The sequence below is a fragment of the Prionailurus bengalensis genome, chromosome C1, assembly GCF_016509475.1.
Source record: "Prionailurus bengalensis isolate Pbe53 chromosome C1, Fcat_Pben_1.1_paternal_pri, whole genome shotgun sequence".
Taxonomy (NCBI): Eukaryota; Metazoa; Chordata; class Mammalia; order Carnivora; family Felidae; genus Prionailurus; species Prionailurus bengalensis.
In genome coordinates, this window is record NC_057345.1 from 76,500,921 (window position 1) to 76,522,985 (window position 22,065).

General features: G+C 36.6%; 1 protein-coding gene across 5 annotated transcripts in view; it reads left to right on the forward strand.

The window, feature by feature from the left end:
- Positions 1–9,617, forward strand: part of ZNF326 (zinc finger protein 326) — a 37,788-nt gene extending 28,171 nt beyond the window's left edge. For all 5 annotated transcript variants that reach the window (XM_043575532.1, XM_043575533.1, XM_043575534.1 and 2 more), the window contains 5 exons: positions 976–1,123; positions 2,431–2,530; positions 5,019–5,149; positions 6,718–6,813; positions 8,714–9,617. In XM_043575532.1, coding sequence (XP_043431467.1) covers positions 976–1,123; positions 2,431–2,530; positions 5,019–5,149; positions 6,718–6,813; positions 8,714–9,082 — 844 coding nt within the window. In that variant the 3' untranslated portion in view covers positions 9,083–9,617. The remainder of the gene's footprint in view (positions 1–975; positions 1,124–2,430; positions 2,531–5,018; positions 5,150–6,717; positions 6,814–8,713) is intronic.
- The last annotated feature ends 12,448 nt before the right edge of the window (positions 9,618–22,065 follow it).

Here is a 22,065-nt window from a genome sequence, read left to right on the forward strand (position 1 = left end):
TGTGATCCAGAGAAGTCAAGTAATTTGCCCAGTGTCTCAAAAGGGGGCTCTGATATAAACCCAGCAGTAGGCTCCAGATCCCAAAGTTTTAACTAGGAAAATTAATATAATAGCGATATAAGGAATTAATTAGAGGGGCACCTGGGTGGCTCAGTTGGTTAAGCATCTGACTTCAGCTCAGGTCATGATCTCACGGTTGGTGAGTTTGAGCCCCGCATTGGGCTCTGTGCTGACAGTTCAGAGCCTGGAGCTTGCTTCAGATTCTGTGTCTCCGTCTGTCTGCCCCTCCCTGGCTTTTGTGTGCACTCGCTCTCTCTCAAAAATAAACAAACATTAAGAAAAAAAAGAATTAATTGGAAAATGGAGACTAGAGACAAACCAATGAAGAAACTATTGTTATAATTCAATGAAAAGGAAATAAAAAGAATACATAAGGTAGGAACACTTTATAGGAGAAAAGAGGGAAATTCATATTGGAGTGGCTTCTGAGCTTCTAAATTTATCTAGGCTTGTCAGTCATCCTGAAGTGGTCCTTAGAAGGTAGGGTTTTTGGTCACCCAACAGCTCCAAAGGAGTGAATTATGGTTGTCTGATGTTCACCTGGCTTTGTTGGTTATTACCTCGGTGGACTGCAAGCTTGAGAGTGGAACAGAGTATAAAAATAAGTAGTGGAACCTCAGAACTTGGTATTTTTGGAAGTTTGCTTTGGCTTTATAATTCTAAATTTGAAGTGGATAGCTTAGGACTAGATTAAATAGATCCACTGATTCCATTATTTGCAAAGTGGTATATACTAGCAGTGTTGGCCAAATATTTAAAGAAATACTGTTTTTTCTGACTTCAGCTAAATTTAGATCAACCATAAGATGGTATAAAGGAAATCATTTATTTTGGTAAAATTAGTTTTATTGGCATGGTCTTATGAACTCTCAGTAAATAAGGCAATATTTAAGGAAAACTTTTTTTTCTTTATAGAATGGCATTCACATGTTCATTTTGTAAATTCCGAACGTTTGAAGAAAAAGATATTGAGCTACATCTGGAAAGTTCTTCACACCAGGAAACATTGGATCATATTCAGAAACAAACCAAATTTGATAAAGTAGTTATGGAGTTTTTGCATGTAAGTAGCTGTTTTTAAATCAAGAGGCACTTTATTTGTATTTTAATTTCTTAGTTTTTCAGTTTCCCACCTCTCTTCCAAGTTTCTAAAAATTTAATTGACTACTTACTTAGAGAGTTTTTTTTAATATATGAAATTTATTGTCAAATTGGTTTCCAAACAACACCCAGTGCTCATCCCAAAAGATGCCCTCTTCAATGCCCATCACCTACCCTACCCTACCCTCCTTCCCACCCCCGTCAACCCTCAGTTCTCAGTTTTTAAGAGTCACTTAGAGAGTTTTTTTTTTAAAAAACTAGATGTGAATTCCTCTGTAAAGATTTTAGATTTGTAATTTGAGAGACTATTTTATGTTTTTACAGTAGTTTATGGCAGAGATGTCAGGAAAAAGAATTCCTTTAACACCTGATTATTGATGCAGAATCAGCTGTCATAAGTTGAGAGTCTGCTGTGTACCTAGTGTTGTGCTGGGTACTTTCATTCATTATTTCATTTGAGCGTCATCGCAGTTCTTTTTTATCATGAAAGATCATGCTCAGAGCAGTGTAGTGACTCTTCTAGTTAACTGGCAGTCTGAATTCAGAGCTAGAGAGCTGATGTCTGTTTAGTGTCCTTTCTATTATCAGTGTGTGGTCACTAGTTCAACAGTTTTTCTTGACTATTTAACAAAAGGTGTTATGCAAGGACTGAAGACACAGATACCACCCTTAGTGAACTCACAGTAATTGGAAAGAACACACTCATTTATACACAGATGACACAGTTAAATCGGAGGGCCAGGAGTGAGGGTGTAGGCAGGGGGGTTTGGAAAAGGTGAGGATAGTTGGGGCCAGGGATGTTTAAGGAAGAGGCTAGAGCTGGACTGCTGATTGTACATATAGTGACTTTGGGCAAAAGACATGGAATTGTTAGGAGGTTAGAAATACAGTGATCATTCATTCTTCCCCATCCATGCAGAATTGTGTACCTTTACAGAAATTTCTTTCTGTTCATTTCATTCCTTAACTGGTTCCTGTCATTTAGGACTTTAATGTACCACCTGCCCTGAGAAGACCTCTTAACTCTTCCAGCTCTGTTTGATTTCTCTTGTTCTTTATGCCTAAAATACACTTTGAAAGTGAATATTTTTTGTAAGTATCCCAGTAATTTATTTGTATTTGTATTTAATGATAGTCTTTTTCAACTGAACTGTAAACTCCTTGAGGACAGATATTAGTTCTTATATAACAGATGTTATCTTCCATAGGCTGAGTTTGATGCTAAGCTCAGTGAAAACTTTTTGTGTTTCTTCCTATTTTGTTTTATAGGAATGTATGGTGAATAAATTCAAGAAAACATCTATTCGTAAACAGCAGACAAATAATCAAACAGAAGTAGTTAAAATAATTGAAAAAGATGTTATGGAAGGTAAGTATTTAAACAAAGTGTATTAGAAATTAACACATATATTTTACTTACCATAATCTATTTCAGTGTAGATGCTGCCCACTAGTGTGATCGAGTCATATGTGGTAGCCGTGAGTAGGTCATCAGAGGTGACCTCCTTTTCCTCTTCTCATGTTTACAAATTTATCACTACCTACCATTATGTTTCTCACTTCAGTTTTACAAGAAAAATCAGCTTTTCCTCTAGGTGGAAGTGAATTCTTACATTCTGTCTTCTCACTTCTCATCTCTTTAAGGACTTTTGCTCAAATAGTGAACTCTTCTGTTTTTCTGTCTTTTTATTTCTCTTGATTCTGTCCCTGAAGCCTATGCTTTCATCTTTAAAAAAGAAAAAAAAAACTACATCTTTTAAAAAAATATTTTATTTTATTTTATTTTATTTTATTTATTTAATTTAATTTAATTTTATTTTATTTTATTTTTGAGACAGAGACAGACAGGGCACGAGCGGGGGTGGGGTAGAGAGAGAGACACACACACAGAGTCCGAAGCAGGCTCCAGGCATCAGGCTCCCAGCTGTCAGCACTGAGCCAGACACAAGGCTCAAACTCATCAACTGCAAGATCATGATCTGAGCTGAAGTCAGACGCTCAACTGACTGAGCCACCCAGGTGCCCCCCAAAATCTCCATCTTTAAAAAAGAAAAGAAAAACAGATACTAGTTCCCCTAAAACTTGCTTTCCTATTAAACAACCATTCTTTAAAACATAGTCCATACTGATCTGTGTCTTCACTACCCATTACTACTTCGCCACAGTAGACCACTTTATGTTACCAGTGGTCTACCAAAACTGCTCTGACAGAGATTCCCGATACCAGTAGGGTGATTCAGTAGGTTCTTCTGAATCATTATTTTGCTTCTCTTACATTTTCCACTATTTTTTGTGAATCTGTTTCCACCCCTGGTTTCTGTGGTATCTCACTGTCCTGAGGTTCTTTATTCTTTTTCTTATTGTGTTTTTATTTTATTTTATTTTATTTTATTTTTTATTTTATTTTATTTTATTTTATTTTATTTTATTTTATTTTATTTTATTTTATTTTTATTATTTTTTTAAGAATTTATTTATTTTTGATAGAGAGAGAGAGCAAGCAGGGGAGGGGTGAAGAGAGAATCCCCAGCAGGCTCTGTGCTTTCCACACCGAGTCTGACTTGGCTTGAACTGAGATCATGAACTGAGCTGAAATAAAAAATCAGATGCTCAACCAACTGAGGCACCCAGGTGCCCCTCTCTGTGAAGCTTTTAGAAGTTGATATTTCCCAGTATTCTGTTTTCAGTTCCATGATCTTCTCTTTTTATATTCCTTCCTTATGATTCATCTAATCTCAGAGCTTAAACTATCTCCTCTGTGTTGATTACTTACATACTTCTGTCTCTAACACAGATCTATCTTCTGAACTCTTCTCTTGAACATCGAGATGCTTATTGGCCTTTCTCTTCAGCAGTCTTACAAAAGGAATGTATCAAAAAAAATTTTGTGTGCTCTTTGGGCTTATTCCACCCCATTAAGGAAACAAAAACTCAGAAGACTGGTCTTTCATTTTCCTTGGAAGGTAGCCCCACCATCTAAGCCACAAGTATAAAGTTAGTCCTAAGTAATTTTACTTTATCATATCTATAACATTGTATCTTATTGGTTCTGTCTTTTAAATATCTTCCAAGTCTGCTTCTTTACCTCTTTAAATATTGCATCTGTTCAAGTCTTTATCGTTCTCTTGGCAGTTATATTATTTTCCTAACTAGTGCCCTTACTTTCAGTCTTATCTCTTAAGTCTACTACATGATTGTAGTACTTCAAGAAGTTTAACTGGGTCTCCATCCTCTATAGGATAAACTTCAAATTCCTATGCCTGGCATGCAAAGTTCTCCATGATATAGGCCCTGCTCTTTTTGTCTCTTTTGTCCCTTCTTTATTCTCAGTGCCCCAGCTATATTGAATTACTTGGAACTCCCACAAAGTGCCATTTTCGCTCACTTTTCCCTTGCATACATTATAACTTCACTTGTAATAAATCTTGATCACAGTTTTCAAGGTCCAACATATATTTTGTTTTTTGTGAATCCCAATTTTGACCTCTTTTTCCCTATCCTTGCCTACCCATATTCATTATTATGGAAATTCTTTTTTTTAGTACAAAAATCAACATTTGTTTCTTTTATATTATATATTTGGGGGACAGACCCCTGGGACTCAGAGCAGGATTGTAGAATATGCAAGGAAATATAATGTAATTCTGCTTTATAATTTTAATCTGTTATCCATAGTTTTAATCTATATATGCAGATTTATGAAACATAGTAGAAAAAATTCAACATAACCTACATATCTTGATCTTCTTTTTGGAAGAAGGGGGTATGAATAACCATAGAAACGAAATAAAAACTCATTTTGTCAAAAATAAGAATATATGAATCATTACTTATTAATAACTGGCTTTCTTTTGTAGGTGTTACTGCAGATGATCACATGATGAAAGTGGAGACTGTTCACTGCAGTGCATGCAGTGTGTATATCCCTGCTTTGCATAGTTCAGTGCAGCAGCACTTAAAATCTCCTGATCATATCAAAGGGAAGCAGGTAAGTTTTGACCTGTCTTGATGAAGTCATTGAAGTGTTCATTAATCCTTTATTGTCCTTTAAGGCTGTTGTTTCACACCTACCTGCTTACATACAGTCCTATTAATCTTATGTGTGAAAAACTGTAAAGATAATTAGAGAGGCAGTGTAGCCTAGTAGTTAAGTTAAGCATGGTGGTTAAGATTGGGCTCTGGAGCAAGAAGTCCTGGGTTGAATCCTGGTCCAGTACATGATGTGTTAAGCAAGTAAATTAGCTTTTCTTTGTCCAAGTTTCCTTACTTGTAAAATGGGGATAGATAATCATTCTACTCTTGCATGACTGTTTAAAGATTAAGTTAGTTACAATAGAAAAGACACTTAAAATAGTGCCTGACACATAGTGTAAGCATTCAGGAAATCATAGCTATTGAACTGTTTTTTTCATTAACACTTTTTTAAGTTGGTTCAAAACAGTTTTATGAGAGAGAGTGTGTGTTTTAGAACAAAACGGAAAGATTTAATCATAACCTACATTTTTCTGATGGCTGGGAAAAATAAAAAAAAACTAGCATTACCAGTTACTATCTATTGTTACATTTTTGAGTAGAATTTACTAAAATATTCTAGGAAAAATGTACTGTTTTCTTTTTGATTGGCATATTTCTGCTTCTAAATTGGTTGGTTTTATTTAGTCCAGTTTATTTCAAATAAATGTTTATATTGTGAGAAACTAGCTTGTTTGAGAAGCAAACTTAAAAATTCAAATATTAAAGGCTTAAGTTTTAAATAGAGCACACCTGAGTCTTAAATTCATATTTTGTATTGATGTGATTTTCATTTAACTTAGACTTGGTTAGTCACTTTGAGCACATATAATCTTTTAAAAATCTTCGTCCTTTCTCTTCTTTTTGGCATTCCTTTGACACTTTTTTGGCAACTAGACATTTTTTTTTTAAACGTTTTATTTATTTTTGAGACAGGGAGAGACAGAGCATGAACAGGGGAGGGTCAGAGAGAGGGAGACACAGAATCTAAAACAGGCTCCAGGCTCTGAGCTGTCAGCACAGAGCCTGACGTGGGGCTTGAACTCATGGAACACAAGATCATGACCTGAGCTGAAGTCGGATGCTTAACTGAGTGAGCCACCCAGGCGCCCTGGCAACTAGACATTTCATATTAACCTGTCCTCCTTTGTATAATACAGTCTTAGACTAACTACAGCCCACAGGAAGACTATTCTAGCAGTATGAAAAATTGTTCTTTCTCTTTTGATAGCATGAAAATTAGTAGTTAGAATAGTTAGGGTGGGGGAAAGTGCATGTATAGTAGAAGGGAGAGCAACTGTTTAGTAGACCTAGATGTGTCATGTGTAGTAACTGAGTGAATGAGTCTGATTGGCTTATTGAATCTTCATTATGTTAATCATGGATGGTTTAGATTGTGGTCACAGTAGTTGTTGCTTTATAGCTTAATTTGCCAGGAGAGAAATAATTTAAATGTAGCAATTTGAGCATACAATGTTGTTTTAATTATAGAAATATTTTCATGGCATGGTTTTCAGGTACCTCACTGTGTTCTATTTTTCATAGGCTTATAAAGAACAAATAAAAAGAGAGAGTGTCTTGACTGCTACAAGCATTTTAAATAATCCAATAGTGAAGGCGCGATATGAACGTTTCGTTAAGGTAAGACTTTAGGGCAAAACCTTTTTAGGTTACATTGTAGTATCTTTATAATCAAATGGTGACATAGTAACTGATATTTAAATATAGTGCAACATTAGGAAGACTTTTACTTAATATCTTGCATATAGGTAAAAACATTGTTTTTCCTAATTGTTGGGATTTGTTGGGAGAGGGAACAATAAGTCATTCCTCTCTCATTTCTTTCTCACGGTGGATCATTTGAGAGAGATTCAGCAGTCTCATAGCAGATCATAATGTTAGCTTTATTCTTGATTTTTAAACAAAGGAGGACTTGAGGGATATGTCTTAACATGTGTAGTTACTGTGGACCTTAAGTTTATTTTATCTTGAGAGAGAGAGAGAGCTGGTGTGAGTGGGGGAGGGGCGGAGAGGGAGAGAGAGAGCATCCCAAGAAGGCTCCGAGTTGCCAGCTGTGGAGCCTGATAATGAATGGGGCTCAAATCCACTAACTGTGAGATCATGACCTGAGCCGAAACCAAGAATCAGACGCTTAACTGACTCAGTCACCCAGGTGCACCCTGTATTTCACTTCCAAATTAGATAAACTTTTATCTCCCCAGCTTCTGTTAACTGGTTCAGCTAGACAGCAGTAGGCTTCCTTAGCTTACCACATGTGCATATTATGTAGAAAGTACCTAAACTAAGGAGAACTCTTCTAGAATTTTTTACTATGAATGTGATCCATGGACCAGCAATATTGGTATTTCCTGGGAGTTCATTAGAAATGGAGAGTTGCATTTGAGCAAGATCCCAATTGATTCAGAAACATATTAAAATTCAAGAAGCACTGGTGTCGCGTTACTCAATGGTATCCCTTTGTTCAGCTTTCCTGTCTGCTGTGTTCCCTGATGTTATTCCCCAGAACATCCTCTGCCCATGGTCAGCTCTGGTCATGTCTTAAAAACTGTTTCAACTTTTAAGTGCTCTCAGTCTGACAGAATATCTTTTTAAATCTTTGTCCTATGAAGATATAATCAGTTCATCAATTTATCACATTTCTTCAACTGTTTCTACCTTCACCCCCTTGCCTGGATACTCATGGTCAGTCCTTCCAACAATGCAGTGCTGCCATTCCAAAAGTCCTCACTCATTCTTCCACCATTTACCAATTCCCAGCACTATGCCCTCTGTGGTTAGACTGTCTCACTGCAAGTATCATGGAATTGTACCATTGCTGTGTTTGCCAGATTTTCGCTGCAGTTCACAGTAATTTTGCGCATTACCAACCGATGTAATGTGCTTCCTACAGTGACTGTTTCAAAGCTTTTCCACTTTTTTTCTTTAAAAATTTTTTTGAATGTTTACTTATTTTTGATACAGAGAGAGAGAGAGCATGAGCAGGGCAGGGGCAGAGAGAGAGGGAGACACAGAATCCGAAGCAGGCTCCAGGCTCTGAGCTGTCAGCACAGAGCCTGACGTGGGGGCTCGAACCCATGAACTGTGAGATCATGACCTGAGCCGAAGTCAGACGCTTAAGCGACTGAGCCACCCAGACGCCCCAAAGCTTTTCCACTCTTAACCTGTTTTCAGAGATCCTACCACAGAAGTACATTGAATCCTGGTGTAATTAAGTAGGACATAAATCTCTATCTGTTTCTACCAGAACCCACATATTTGCTTTTGTCATATGCATATGATTTTAGAAATTAGGTTACGAAAATGTGGCCTTTAAGCGTTCCATTTTATGGAATATAAAGAAATGACTTCAGTAATTTATCCACTTTGGTATGAAATAGGTACTGAACAAATATGTCATGATTTGTCGTAAATTAAAAAGCTTCAGATTGTATTTATTTTTGATGTTACAGCAAATAAAAATTGCACTGGTAACAAAAATGAATATGCTGATTTTAAAAGCTGTTTTTCCTCATGTTTTTAGGGTGAGAATCCTTTTGAAATTCAAGATCATTCTCAAGATCAACAAATAGAAGGAGATGAGGAGGAGGAAGAAAAGATTGATGAACCTATTGAAGAAGAGGAGGAGGAGGAGGAGGAAGTGGAGGAAGTGGGGGAAGTAGAGGAAGTAGAAGAAGTGGAGGAAGCAGAGGAAGTGGGAGAAGGAGGAGGAGTGGAGGGAGTGGGAGACACAGAGGAAGCAGGGGACCAGGAGGCAGTGGGGGAAGGAGAGGCAGCCGTGGAGGGAGAAGCAGTGGGGGAGGGAGGAGTGGGGGAAGGAGAGGAAGTAGAGGAAGCAGCAGCAAAGGAAAAGCCTGTTGACTTCCCTGTTGACCAACCTGAAGAAAATTAAATAGAGGGTATTAGTCAGATTTAAAAGAAGCTTTAAATTTCTCTCGTAATGTGGAAAAGGGTAAGAATTTTAATAGTTTAAAATATGAGAGTTAACACCCATGTTGCATGCATTCCACACATTCAGATTTGTTTTATATAATTTCTAAATGTTTGGCATTTGTTTAATAAAATGAGGGTAAGACTATTTTAGTTTAGTTTTTATAGTTACCAACTTAGATTAGATAAATTGTTTGTATAATTTTTAAGCTTAATTTTTATTACTTTAATTGGTGTTAAGGATAACAGATGTGTATTGTTAGTATATCTATTCTAATCATTTGAACTTAAATGCTGCTGTTGGGAGTATATATTCAAGTGTGCATTAATGTTTTCAATACTTACCCTAGAAGAGATAAATTGGGCAAGTATTTTGTGCTCTGACTGTGTATTTTTTTACTGCATTGGACATTGAATAGTAATTTGCGTTAAGATACGCTTAAAGGCTTTTTGTGACCATGTTTCCCTTTGTAGCAATAAAACGTTTTTTACAAAAACTCTTTCCCTGGATTAGCAATTTTAAATGAAATGATTCATCAATTAAATTAGTATTTAAAATGAGATTTTGCCTTAATGTAGGAGTTTAGCTCACGGATATTTCGAGATGATTGAGAAGAGTTGAAGAAATTTACTTCCATCATTTTAAAAGTACTACTAAAATATTTTTTAACATATTTCAAGTTGAGGTCAGTCCATAACTGACTTGTTTATACTTGTTTTAATTCCTTTCTTTTCTTTGTGCCTATGTCAGATCTTGAAATCTTGAAAATACATTTGAATACAAGTAATTTTTTATAGTTGTGTTAGTTCTTTTGTCATGTCTGTTTGTAGCTGAAGAACCAAGAAGCAAAAGTAATCACTTTTCTAAAAAACAAGTATTTCTTTCCTGAATATTTCTCTCCTTTTTAAAAAAAACTTTTTATAGTTTAAAAAAACTTCTTTGAGCTTACATACTGAAAAAGAGATGAGACTGACAGATGGTCTATTTTCTTTAACTTTTTTTTTTTTTAATGTTTATTTATTTTGAGAGACAGAGTGAGGGCAGGGGAGGAGCAGAGAGAGAGGGAGACACAGAATCTGAATCAGGTTCCAGGCTCTGAGCTGTCAGCACAGAGCCCACGTGGGGCTCGAACTCATAACCTGAGCCGAAGTTGGAAGCTCAACCGACTGAGCCACCCAGATGGCCTATTTTCAAATGACCATCTATGTCACTGAAAAATAGTGCTCTTATTTCTTTGAATCTTTACTCTGGAGGGGGACTCAATGAAATAAAATAGCTTCTCAAAATACTGAGGCATTGAATGGATGAATATATAGGAATATTAAGTAATCTTAAGGCATTGAGTGTGTGAATATATAGGCATTTGTAGAATTTCACTTTTTTGCATACAACAAAACTTTTAAAATTACATTTTTGGAGGCTGTGTTGTGGGCTAGATTTGCTTATCTTTAAGCTTTAAGTCATTTGTATCCATTTACAGGGATTTAGAGCCAAATACGACTGGAGAAAATTGGGATCCTATCTAAGAGTCTGTATTTACCTAAATAGGCTTAAGAAAGCCTTTGCGCTCAGGAGTTAAAATTTTAAGGATAATAGGACTTGATCGACCTTCTGTTTCTCATTTATTTAGTTTCTACTTTATTTAAAAATACTTGTGGAAGGGTAAGGTAAAAAGAGAACAGATCCCTTTGAGGTATAATTAGTGGGTTCTCTTGGCACTAAGTGGGTGTTTTTTTAAAAAAAGAATGTCCCTAGCAATTTGAGGTTTTAAACATTTGGAAAGAATCCTGAATAACAAGAATCTGTATAACAACTTCTAAGTAAATGTTTTATTTTATTTTAATTTAAATTTAATTTTATTAATTCTTAAAAATGTTTATTTAGAGAGTGTGCATGTGTGTGCAGGAAGGGCATAAAGGGAGAGAGAATCTCAAGCATATACCATACTGTCAGTGAAGAATCCTACTCGGGGCTCAATCCCACAAACCATGACATCAGGACCTGTGCCAAAATCAACAGTTAGACACTTAACCAACTGAGCTACCCAGGTGCCCCAGTTTTATTTGTTTTTTAAAGATTTTAAAGTAATCTCTACACCCAGTGTAGGGCTCGATCCCTGAGGTCAAGAGTAGCCTGCTCCACCTACTGAGCCAGCCAGGTCACCTATAAATGTTGTAGAGTAAGAGAGAAAGAACATGTGGGTAGCAATACTTGTGGGAAACATACAAAAACCTTCATTCATACTAGCTTATTTGCAAAGTATTATTAATAAAGTATATTTTCTTAATTGTACTTAATTTAGAAATTCAAATTTATGTATATCCTGTTAGGTAATTTGTAGTTAGGCAATTTATTTCATTTTTTAAATGTTTTTAATGTTTATTTTTGAGACAGAGACAGAGTGTGAGTGGGAGAAGGGCAGAGAGAAGGGGGGACACAGAATCTGAAGCAGGCTCCAAGCTCTGAGCTATTAGCACAGAGCCCAATGTGGGGCTCGAACTCCTGGATCGCAAGATCATGACCTGAGCTGAAGTGGGACCTTAACCGACTGAGCCACTCAGGCACCCCTGTAGTTAGGCAATTTAATTTGCTGGCAGATTAATTTTTGTGATCCTTAAAGTTTATATTTTCAATACTTTTCTGATAAGGATTTGTATGATATCTTTTAACTTTCAACTTCTGTTATCCAAGTGTTACTTGTGTGTTTATTAAAAAACAAAACATGGGGCGCCTGGGTGGCTCAGTTGTTTAAGTGTTGGACTCTTGATTTTAGCTCAGGTCATGAGACCTCCCCCACTCATGTGAATGCACATGCTCTCTCTGAAAATAAATAAATATTAAAGAAAAAGAAAGCATGTAATTACAGTAGCCAAAGAAATTTATATATGATTTACACAGTTGGTTAAGCCAGATGCCTAGGGATCGGCCTGTATTCTTCCCTTTTTATCACCTCCTACCTCCAGGCTACTGGAAAGTCTGAGTTTTCTACTTCCAAATTTTATCTGTCTGCTTCCACATCTGCTACTACCATTCCCAGTTCAAGTCCCCGTCATCTCTTACCTGGATTATTAAAATAGTTTATTAACTAATCTCATTTCTACTCTTGCCCTGCTAGATTCAGTTTTCCACACACAAGTGTAATTTTCTAAAAATAGAATTCAGGTAATACTAGTCTCCTCCTTCTTTTTGTATCTGTACAATTTAAACTCCTTATAGCAATCAGGCCTGGCCTAGCATTCCTGCTTTATATCATGCTATTCTTCTCTCCAGCCACGGTTGTCTTCTGTTTAAAAAAATTCATTTTTAAAAATTTATTTTGAACAAGAGAGCATAAGTGGGAGAGGGGCACAGGGAGGGGGAGAGAGAGAATCCCAAGCAGGCTCAGTGCTGTCAGGTGGAGCTGAATGTGGGGCTTGACCCCACGAACCATGAGATCATGACCTGAACCAAAACCAAGAGTCCAGCACTTAATGGATTGAGCCACGCAGGCACCTCTCTCTATAATATTTTACAAAAGCATTAGAATGGCCTGATTCAATCTCTAGGAGTGAGAAAACTGGGTCTTGTTCTTGTTTTTGTTTTTTTCTCCCATTGGATTATGTAATTCTTACAAGTATGTGAAGGTTTTTTTTTTTTTTTTTTTTTTTTTTTTTAAATGTTTGTTTATTTTTGAGAGAGAGAGAGAGAGAGAAAATGAGTGAGCAAGGGAAAGGCAGAGGGAGACACAAGATCCTAAGCGGGCTTTGTGCTGACAGCAGACAGCCCGATGCGGGGCTCAAACTCACGAACCAACGAAGCCAAAGTCAGATGCTTAACCAATTGAGCCACCCAGGTGCCCCCATGAAATTCTAATAGGAGGAAAAAAAAAATTCTAATAGTAGGACTAACAGTTTTTCCATATAACAAGCAGCTCTCTGTTGCATCATTCCCCTACTTGAAATCCTTCAGTGGCTTTTTATACATGTCAGTGTAACATCCAGAGATCCTTTTAGTGTGATGTCTGTGGTTCTATATGTTTTGTACCTTGCCTGCTTTTCCAACCTTGTATGTCAGTCTTAATTTACTTATATTAACTGCCTGTGCCTGTAAACATTTGAATTTATGATCCTGCATCAGGAGGCAGTGGATCCTAGAATTGCCAAGATTTAACTACAATCTGTGTTATAACATCTAGATGTTATATTTATATTTTGTAATACTATAGCTTATTATAAAATATACTTATATTTTCAAATATATGTATTATATTTTATAATAGTATATTATGTAATATATCTTAAAAAAAAGCATTAATCCGAAGAATGAGGTGAAAAGAAAATATCTGCAGAAATTTGTGTACCAAAAATCATGGACATACAGAAAAAAGAACTACAAAGGCAAATGTTGGTTATGCATGTTAAAAAGTATCTGAGAATTCACTTTTTATTGGCAAGGTTGTTCTTATTTAGAGATACATAGTATCAGGTTATCTTATTATCAGGCTTATATTATTTGACATTTACTTTGCCTACCAAATTGTCCTTACTGTGAATACAAACTTTACATGTATTTAAAATGCACAAAACTTAAAACTTATCACTTTCAACCATTTTTGAGTGTATATTTCAGAGGCTTTAATGACAAACTATTTAAAAAATATATTTATTAATGTTTAATTATTTTTGAGAGAGAGACTGAGTGTTAGTGGAGGAGAGGCAGAGAAGGAGACAGAATTGGAATCAGGCTCCAGGCTCTGAGCTGTCAGCACAGAGCTCCAGGCGGGACTCGAACTCACAGACCAGGAGATCATGATCTGAGTCGAAGTCAGACACTTAACCGACTGAGCCACCCAGGCACCCCATTGACAAACTTTTTAAAAGAAACGTGTATTTTGAGAGAGCATGGGTGAGCGCACAAGTGGGGAGGGGTAAGAAAGAGTGGGAGAGAATCCTAAGCAGTCTCCACACGGTAAGCACAGAGCCCAACTCGGGGCTTGATCCCATGCAATCAAGAGCTAGATGCCTAACCCACTGAGCTACCCAGGTCCCCCAACAAACTTTTGATTGACATTTGGAATCCCTTGTAGTTCTGCTGATGGACAGAAAATGGAGTAGTCACGCCGGCCAGAAGTATTTTAGCTCATGAGACAGTTAATAGTTCATATTATAAATTAACAATGTGACTTTATTTGGTAGATAGTCCTTACCCTGATAACTTCTCTATTTGATACGCAAATAAAATCAAGGGGGACTGCAAGGCTGGAGGGCAGACCCTTGGGTGTGGTTAATTCAGTCCCTGCTGCCATCAATTTGGACCTCCTCAGAAGCAGTTATGGTAGTCTCTTTCTGCCTTCCTTTCCCCATCTGATTTTCCTAATTTTTCTTAAATTAAAAAAAATTTTTTAATTATTATTTTCAAATGTTTATTATTTATTTTTTAAATTTATTTTTTAATTTACATCCAAATTAGCATACAGTGCAACAATGATTTCAGGAGTAGATTCCTTAATGCCCCCTACCCATTTAGCTCATTCCCCCTCCCACAACCCCTCCAGCAATCCTGTTTGTTCTCCGTATTTAAGAGTCTCTTATGTTTTGCCCCCTCCCTGTTTTTATATTATTTTTGCTTTCCTTCCCTTATGTTCATCTGTTTTGTATCTTAAATTCCTTATATGAGTGAGTCATATGATATTTGTCTTTCTCTTACTAATTTTGCTTAGCATAATACACTCTGGTTCTATCCACATTGTTGCACATGGCAAGATTTCATTCCTTTTGATTGGCCGAGAAATACTCCATTGTATATATATATATACACCACATACATATATATACCACATCTTCTTTATCCATTCATCCATTGATGGACATTTGGGTTCTTTCCATACTTTGACTATTGTCAATAGCGCTGCTATAAACATTGGGCTGCAAGTGCCCCTTCCAAACAGCTCACCTGTATCCTTTGGATAAATACCTTGTAGTGCAGTTGCTGGATTGTAGGGTAGTTCTATTTTTAATTTTTTTTTATGTTTATTCATTTTTGAAAGAGAGCATAAGCAGGGGTGGGATGGAGAGAGGGGGACACAGAGTCCGAAGCAGGCTCCAGGCTCTGAGCTGTCAGCACAGAGCTCAACGCGGGGCTCAAACTCACACACCGTGAGATCATGACCTGAGCTGAAGTCAGATGCTCAACCGACTGAGCCACCCAGTTGCCCCTCTATTTTTAATTTTTTGAGGAACCTCCATGCTGTTTTCCAGCGTGGCTGCATCAGTTTGCATTCCAACTGGCAGTGCGTGAGGGTTCCTCTTTCTCTCCACATCCTCGGCATCTGTTGTTTCCTGAGTTGTTAATGTTAGCCATTCTGACAGGTGTGAGGTGGTATCTCATTGTGGTTTTGATTTGTATTTTCCTGATGAGAGATGTTGAGCATTTTTTCATGTGTTGGTTGGCCATCCGGATGTCTTCTTTGAAGAAGTGTCTTCATGTCTTTTGCCCATTTCTTCACTGGATTTTTTGGGTCTTGAGTTTGGTAAGTTCTTTATAAATTTTAGATACTAACCCTTTATCTGTCATTTGCAAATATCTTTTCCCATTCCGTTGGCTGCCTTTTAGTTTTTCCGATTGTTTCATTTGCTATGCAGACTTTTTATTTTGATGAGGTCCCAATAGTTCAATTTTGCTTTTGTTTCCCTTGCCTCCGGAGATGTGTTGAGTAAGAAGTTGTTGCAGCTGCAGTGAAAGAGGTTTTTGCCTGCTTTCTCCTTTAGGATTTTGATGGCTTCCTGTCTTACATTTAGGTCTTTCATCCATTTTGAGTTTATTTTTGTGTATGGTATAAGAACCTGTGTATGGTCCAGGTTCATCTTTCTGCATGTCGCTGTCCAGTTTTCCCAGCACCATTTGCTGAAGAGACGGTCTTTATTCCATTGGATATTGTTTCCTGCTTTGTCAAAGATTAGTTGGCCATACACTTGGGGGTCCATTTCTGGGTTCTCTATTCTGTGCCATTGATCTGAGTGTCTGTTCTTGTGCCAGTACCATACTGTCTTGATGATTACAGCTTTGTAGTATAGCTTGAAGTCTGGGATTGTGATGCCTCCTGCTTTGGTTTTCTTTTTTAAGACTGCTTTGGCTATTCGGGTTTTTTTTTTTTTCTTTTTTTTTTGACTCCATACAAATTTAGGATTGTTTGTTCTAGCTCTGTGAAGAATGCTGGCATTATTTTGATAGGGATTGCCTTAGAAAAAATTTTTTTAAAAGACTGTGTTAGAGGTAGGGCTGAGGCAGAGCTGATGGTGATAAGAGATGGCTTTCTTGGTGACTAAGAGTGTGTAAGGGAACAACTATAAGCTGCTTAGTTATTAGAGGAATATAATTTATGAATTTGGGGAGAGGTCCAGATTAAAATGGCATACTGGAATCAAGTCATTATCTTCTGAAGTTCTATTAAAATCACAGAACAGACAATGATTAAAAATGCAAGTAATAACAGTAAATTCATAACCACAATGGAAAGACAAGGTTGCTGCGAAGCATTTCTACAAGATATAAAAGAAGGAACCAGATCTTGGTGAAACAGAGAGGCACAGTCACATTGAGATGAAAGTTAAGGAAGTGCCTCCATGTTTTAGAGGTAGCTGTGAGAGTGGCTGGCTGTAACATGGTAAGCCATGTTATTAAAGGACTTGAATAGTTATGCTAGTCCCTGGCTCAGAAGTCTTAGTCTATGATATTCTTCCAAGATAAAGTCATAGCACAGCTTGCTGTTTGCCCATCAGAGTGTAACTTCTGATGTAGTAGACTCCCAGAGCATATATACAGCAGCCATCAAAGTGTGGTAGTGCCCTAGGTGTTTTGTGGATCCCACAAAGAGCTCTGGTTCCTCATACTTAGAAAACAGGCAAACAGAAAAACTTGGTGGCTGTCCATTTCCCATTTTCTTACTGACTGCCCCTCCCTCCTCTCTCATACAATTAAAATGCCAGGTTACTTGTAATCAAAATCTGCCAGGGTATTTCACTCGAATTGAGAGAATAAACTCCAGGTATTAAAACTGAAAAATCTAGTAGTTTCACAGACTACCATCTGTAAGCCTCCTACCGCCCGTTGTTGTGTGGATTTTACATTTTTAAAGGGTTGTGGAAACAATATGTGACAGACATCTAATACGGCCTTAAAAGCCTAAAATACTATTAACTGGCCCTTTACAGAAAAGTTTGCTGACCCCTTGTTTCTCATTTATCAATAATAGACAACACAGAAGCAACAGACGTTTAAGGAAGAAAGCAACATGAAAAATAGGTAGTATACTTAATAAGCAGAAATAATCCTGAGGATACAATTCAGGGAAAACAAAACTTTAAAATATTTTAGTACATACTAAAGCAAATTTAGTATTATATGTAAAAATAGCAATAAGTATAAGTTTTCTATATAATTCTTAGATACAGTGTTACATATCATTATACTCTCCAAAGAAATTTTAGAGGTTATTGCACTAGTTTAAAAAAATGCAAACTGCTATGAGAAAGAAATATCTTGGAAATAAAAAATAACTGCTGAAATAAAAATCTATTTTAGGCCACGTAGTTGAATAAACATGGCTGAAAATCAAATTACTGAGCTAGAATTTTAAGCTGAGGGATACTTCCAGACTCATATAAGAATAGGTCAAATAGGTGGAAATTATGAGAAAAGTTGAGATGTAGAAGATTCAGATAAACACCATCCATTTAAAATGAAATTTCATGGGGGCACCTGTGGGTCTCACACGGTTGAGTGTCTGACTCTTGCTTTCGGCTCAGGCCATGGTGTCACAGTTCCTGGGGTCAAGTTCTACACTGGGCTTTGTGCTGACAGCAAGGAGCCTGCTTGGGATTCTCTCTTCCTCTCTCTGCCCCTCCTCCACTTGCATGTGTGCTGTCTCTCTCAAAATAAATAAATGTTTAAAAAAGATAAAATGAAACTTCATGAGGTCTGGAGCCATATGTGTAGGAAGTTTAGCATTGAAAATCCTGCATGTTATCACAGTACCAGGTGCATGAAATGCTCAGTAAATACTTTTGAATGATTGAATATATGTATATGTATAGGAGTTTCAGAAGTCGATAACAGAAAAAGTAAAGAAAAGAAATAATAGGAAAAAAATGTTTTTCTGATAAAAGACTGGCCATATATTAAAAGTTCTAAGTACTGAGGAAAAATAATTAAAAAGGAGATGAACACTTAAAACATATTCCGACTAAGTTTGTGTAATCCTAGGATTATGAGAACAATCTCAAAATTTCTAAAGAGAAACGATATACCTATAAAGGGAAAGGATCACATTGGTCTCAGATTTGTCATCTGTATGTTGGCGTGCTAGAAGACAACTGTTAATTTTTAAAATTGTGTGGGAATGGGGTCCTGGGTGGCTCAATTGGTTAAGCATCCGACTTTGGCTCAGGTCATGATTTTGCAGTTTGTGAGTTCAGGCCCTGCACTGGGCTCTGTGCTGACAGTACGGAGCCTGGAGCCTGCTTCAGATTCTGTGTCTCCCTCTTTCTCTGCTCCTCCCCCCTCTCAAAAATAAACATTAAAGTTGTGTGGGAAAATTACTTTGAATTTAGAATTCTATCTTGAGCTAAACTGTCATTTTAAGAGAGAGGGCACAATAAAGACATTTAAAAAAAATCAAGAACATGGAAGGATTCAGAAATTAACTCATAAAACTATGCACAACAACATGATTTCAAATTATAATGAAAAACTGTTGATGAGAAACTGACAAATTTGCAATTAGAACGAGGTATTTGAACACAACTCTTTTAGAAATTACTGACTGAAGAGTTTAAAATTGAGGACACAGGTTTTGAACTATATAATTCAGAAACCTCAATAGTTACAGAGAACTTCTTTTCAAATACTGTGAGAAATGACCATGAAGCAGGCCACAAGAAATTATGTACAGGCTCTGTCCTGCTATCACAGTGCAATAAGCTAGAAATTATGGATAGCAGTCAATTAATAAAATCTAGTCAGAACACATGGTCCTCCAAATGCTTGCATTTAAAATGAAACAAAACCATACAAAACTTTAAGGAAGAATTTCTTTACGCCTTTCCAGATTATACAGAAATCTGAAATACCTCTCGATTTGGTCTCTGAGACTGGCAGAACGCTTATTTCATAATGTCCAGCAAAGATAACTATAGACCAATCTCACTTAGGAGAAAATAGAATCATTGAAAAAACATTAGCAAATTAAATCCAAGAAAATGTGTCATGGCAAAGTAGGGTTTATCCAAAGCATAGAGCATCATCTATTAATGTAACTCAATACATTAGGAAGTCTATTATTGTAACTTAAAAAAAAAAAAAAAAAGGCAGATGAAACGAGAAGAAGTCACATAATCTCAACAGATGCTGGAAAAACATTTCCTGAAATTTAACGCTCAATCCAGATTTAAATCTTGTCAGGCTAGGAATAGAAAACTTTTTAACTTGGCTGAGGACATCAACAGAAGCCTTCATCAAATATCCACATTTGAGACAGGATCAAGCCTACTGGCTGTACAATCACTTACTGACAAGAAATAGAAATACCAGGGAGAGAGAACACAGTCATTATTTCAGGCAATGTGATGTGGAGATAGTGGATTAATTGAAGAGGATTAATTGAAAAACTTACAAATAATGTACTTTAATAGTCAACATATAAAAACCTGTAGCTTTCTATAGACTAGTATGGCCAATTTGAAATGTAATTTTGAAAAACCTTATTTGTGGGGTGCCTGGGTGGCCTAGTGGGTTGAGCTGCCAACTGCGGCTCAGCTCATGATCTTGCGTTTGTGCGTTTGAGCCCGTGTTGGACTCTGTGCTGACAGCTCAGAGTCTGGAGCCTGCTTCAAATTCTGTGTCTCCTCTCTCTGCCCCTCCCCTGCTTGTGATCTGTCTCTTTCTGTTTCTCAAAAAATAAAATAAGATGTTAAAAAAAAAACCCTTATTTGCAATAAAAATCTGAACTATTATCTAGGTATAAACCTTAGTGGGAAAAGTATAAGATCTATATGAGGAAAACTACACATTTTAATAAAGGGCATAAAATGCCTGAATAAATAGTAAGCATTCTGTATTCCTGTTTGTAAAAACTTAACATTGTCCAGATGTTAATTATCCTCAAACAAATTCATCAAATTAATTAAAATTCCAATAGGATTTTGTTACTTAGAATTAATGTCGCCTGTAAGAGAAAGTTAAAAATAACAGCAATTGGGGTGCCTGGGTGGCTCAGTCACTTAAGCAGCCAACTTCAGTTCGTTCATGGTTTCAAGCCCCGCATTGGGCTTGACAGCTCAGAGCCTGGAGCCTGCTTTGGATACTGTATCTCCCTCTCTCTCTCTCCCATCCCTGCTCATGCTCTGTCTCTCTCTGCCTCTCAAAAATAAAAAATTAAAAAAAAAATTAAAAAATAATAACAGCCACTTAGGGTTGAAGTCTTTCATATAAAAGTTCAGGTAAGTAATGCAGGGTTGGTGGTACCCTTCCAGGTATCAGAAACTGAGCCTCCCTGTATAGTCCACCATCTTCAAAACACCTCATCTCCAGTCTTCCTGTCTATATTTCAGTCAGTGGAGAGGAAGAAGAGAAGAAAGTGACACAACTTCTCATTAGGAAGAGGTACCAGAAGATGGCCCTTACGTTTCTACATTATTTCCATTGCTTACAACAGTCATGGGAACGTACCTGCCAAGAAGGCAGGGAATTGTATTTATTCTATGTGGCCATCTTTCCAGCTAAAAAGCAGGGGTTCTATTTGGGGAAAGGGGATAATGGATATTAGGGTGCTACTAGCAGTATATGCCATTTAAACTGATTGAGAAGTTCATATGCAAATAAGAAAAATATTTAAAAAACAACGAAAATTTAGCTTATGTTTCTTACTAGAAATGCGTAACAAAACAATATATCAAATATGAGTAGATAAGTAAAACATTGAAGAAACCGTGAACATTATGTAGATATAGTACAGTTAAAGGTATAATTTTGAATCATGGGTAAAAGATAAAGTAGCCTATGAATGATTTGGAGACAGAATAGTTACACTGGGAAAAGACCTACCTAAGTCACACTATGCACAAAAGTAAATTTCAAGTGGATTAAAGAGATAAAGGTAAAACCCCCTCCACATGTATTAAAATCTAAGAAACTTATTTGTAATTTTGGACACAATTTTTTCTCAGTAAGTTACAACTTCCAGCAGACATAGGGGAAATATTGACAAATATGGTACATAAACTACCATAGGGTGAAAGACACTCAAGTTGAAAGAAGAGTGGTTGAAGGGGAGAAAATGTTTGCAATATGTACAAGAGACCAAAGATTAGGTCAATCAATAAAGAGATCCAATTTATCAATCATTATGTTAATAGACATTCAGAGACCTAACAATAGCCACTATTGGTGAAAAAAAAAAAAGTCCCTTTTTCATATGATTGATGGCTGCATAAACTGTTTCATCTTATTTGGAGGGCAATTGGGAAGTAACTAGCAAAATTTTAAATGCACATACTATTTGATCCAGCCATCCAACCTATAAATAGCTCTTCATTTGCCTGAAATCACAAATGCCTGAAATGTGCTTGAGTTCCAAGATAACATTTCACCTTATCTAAAATGTATTGAGGCTAATAACTTTTTTGCTTTTACCAGAAGGTGTCAGGAAGGGTTTTTAACACAACAAATACCACCTGGCTGATAGCAATGGTAAGATGCCATCGACTGTAAGATGCATTCTAGCCTGAGAGATGATAAAATGGGGGTGGGGGGTGGGGAGAGTGTGTCTAAGAAATGCTGAAACAGTGTATCTAAAAGAATGGTCTTTGCAGCATTATTTGTAATGATGAGAGATTGGGAACCTAAATATTCAGCAATAAGGGAATGAATAAAACGTGGTAAAGGTTGATTGTTACGACAATCGAATACTC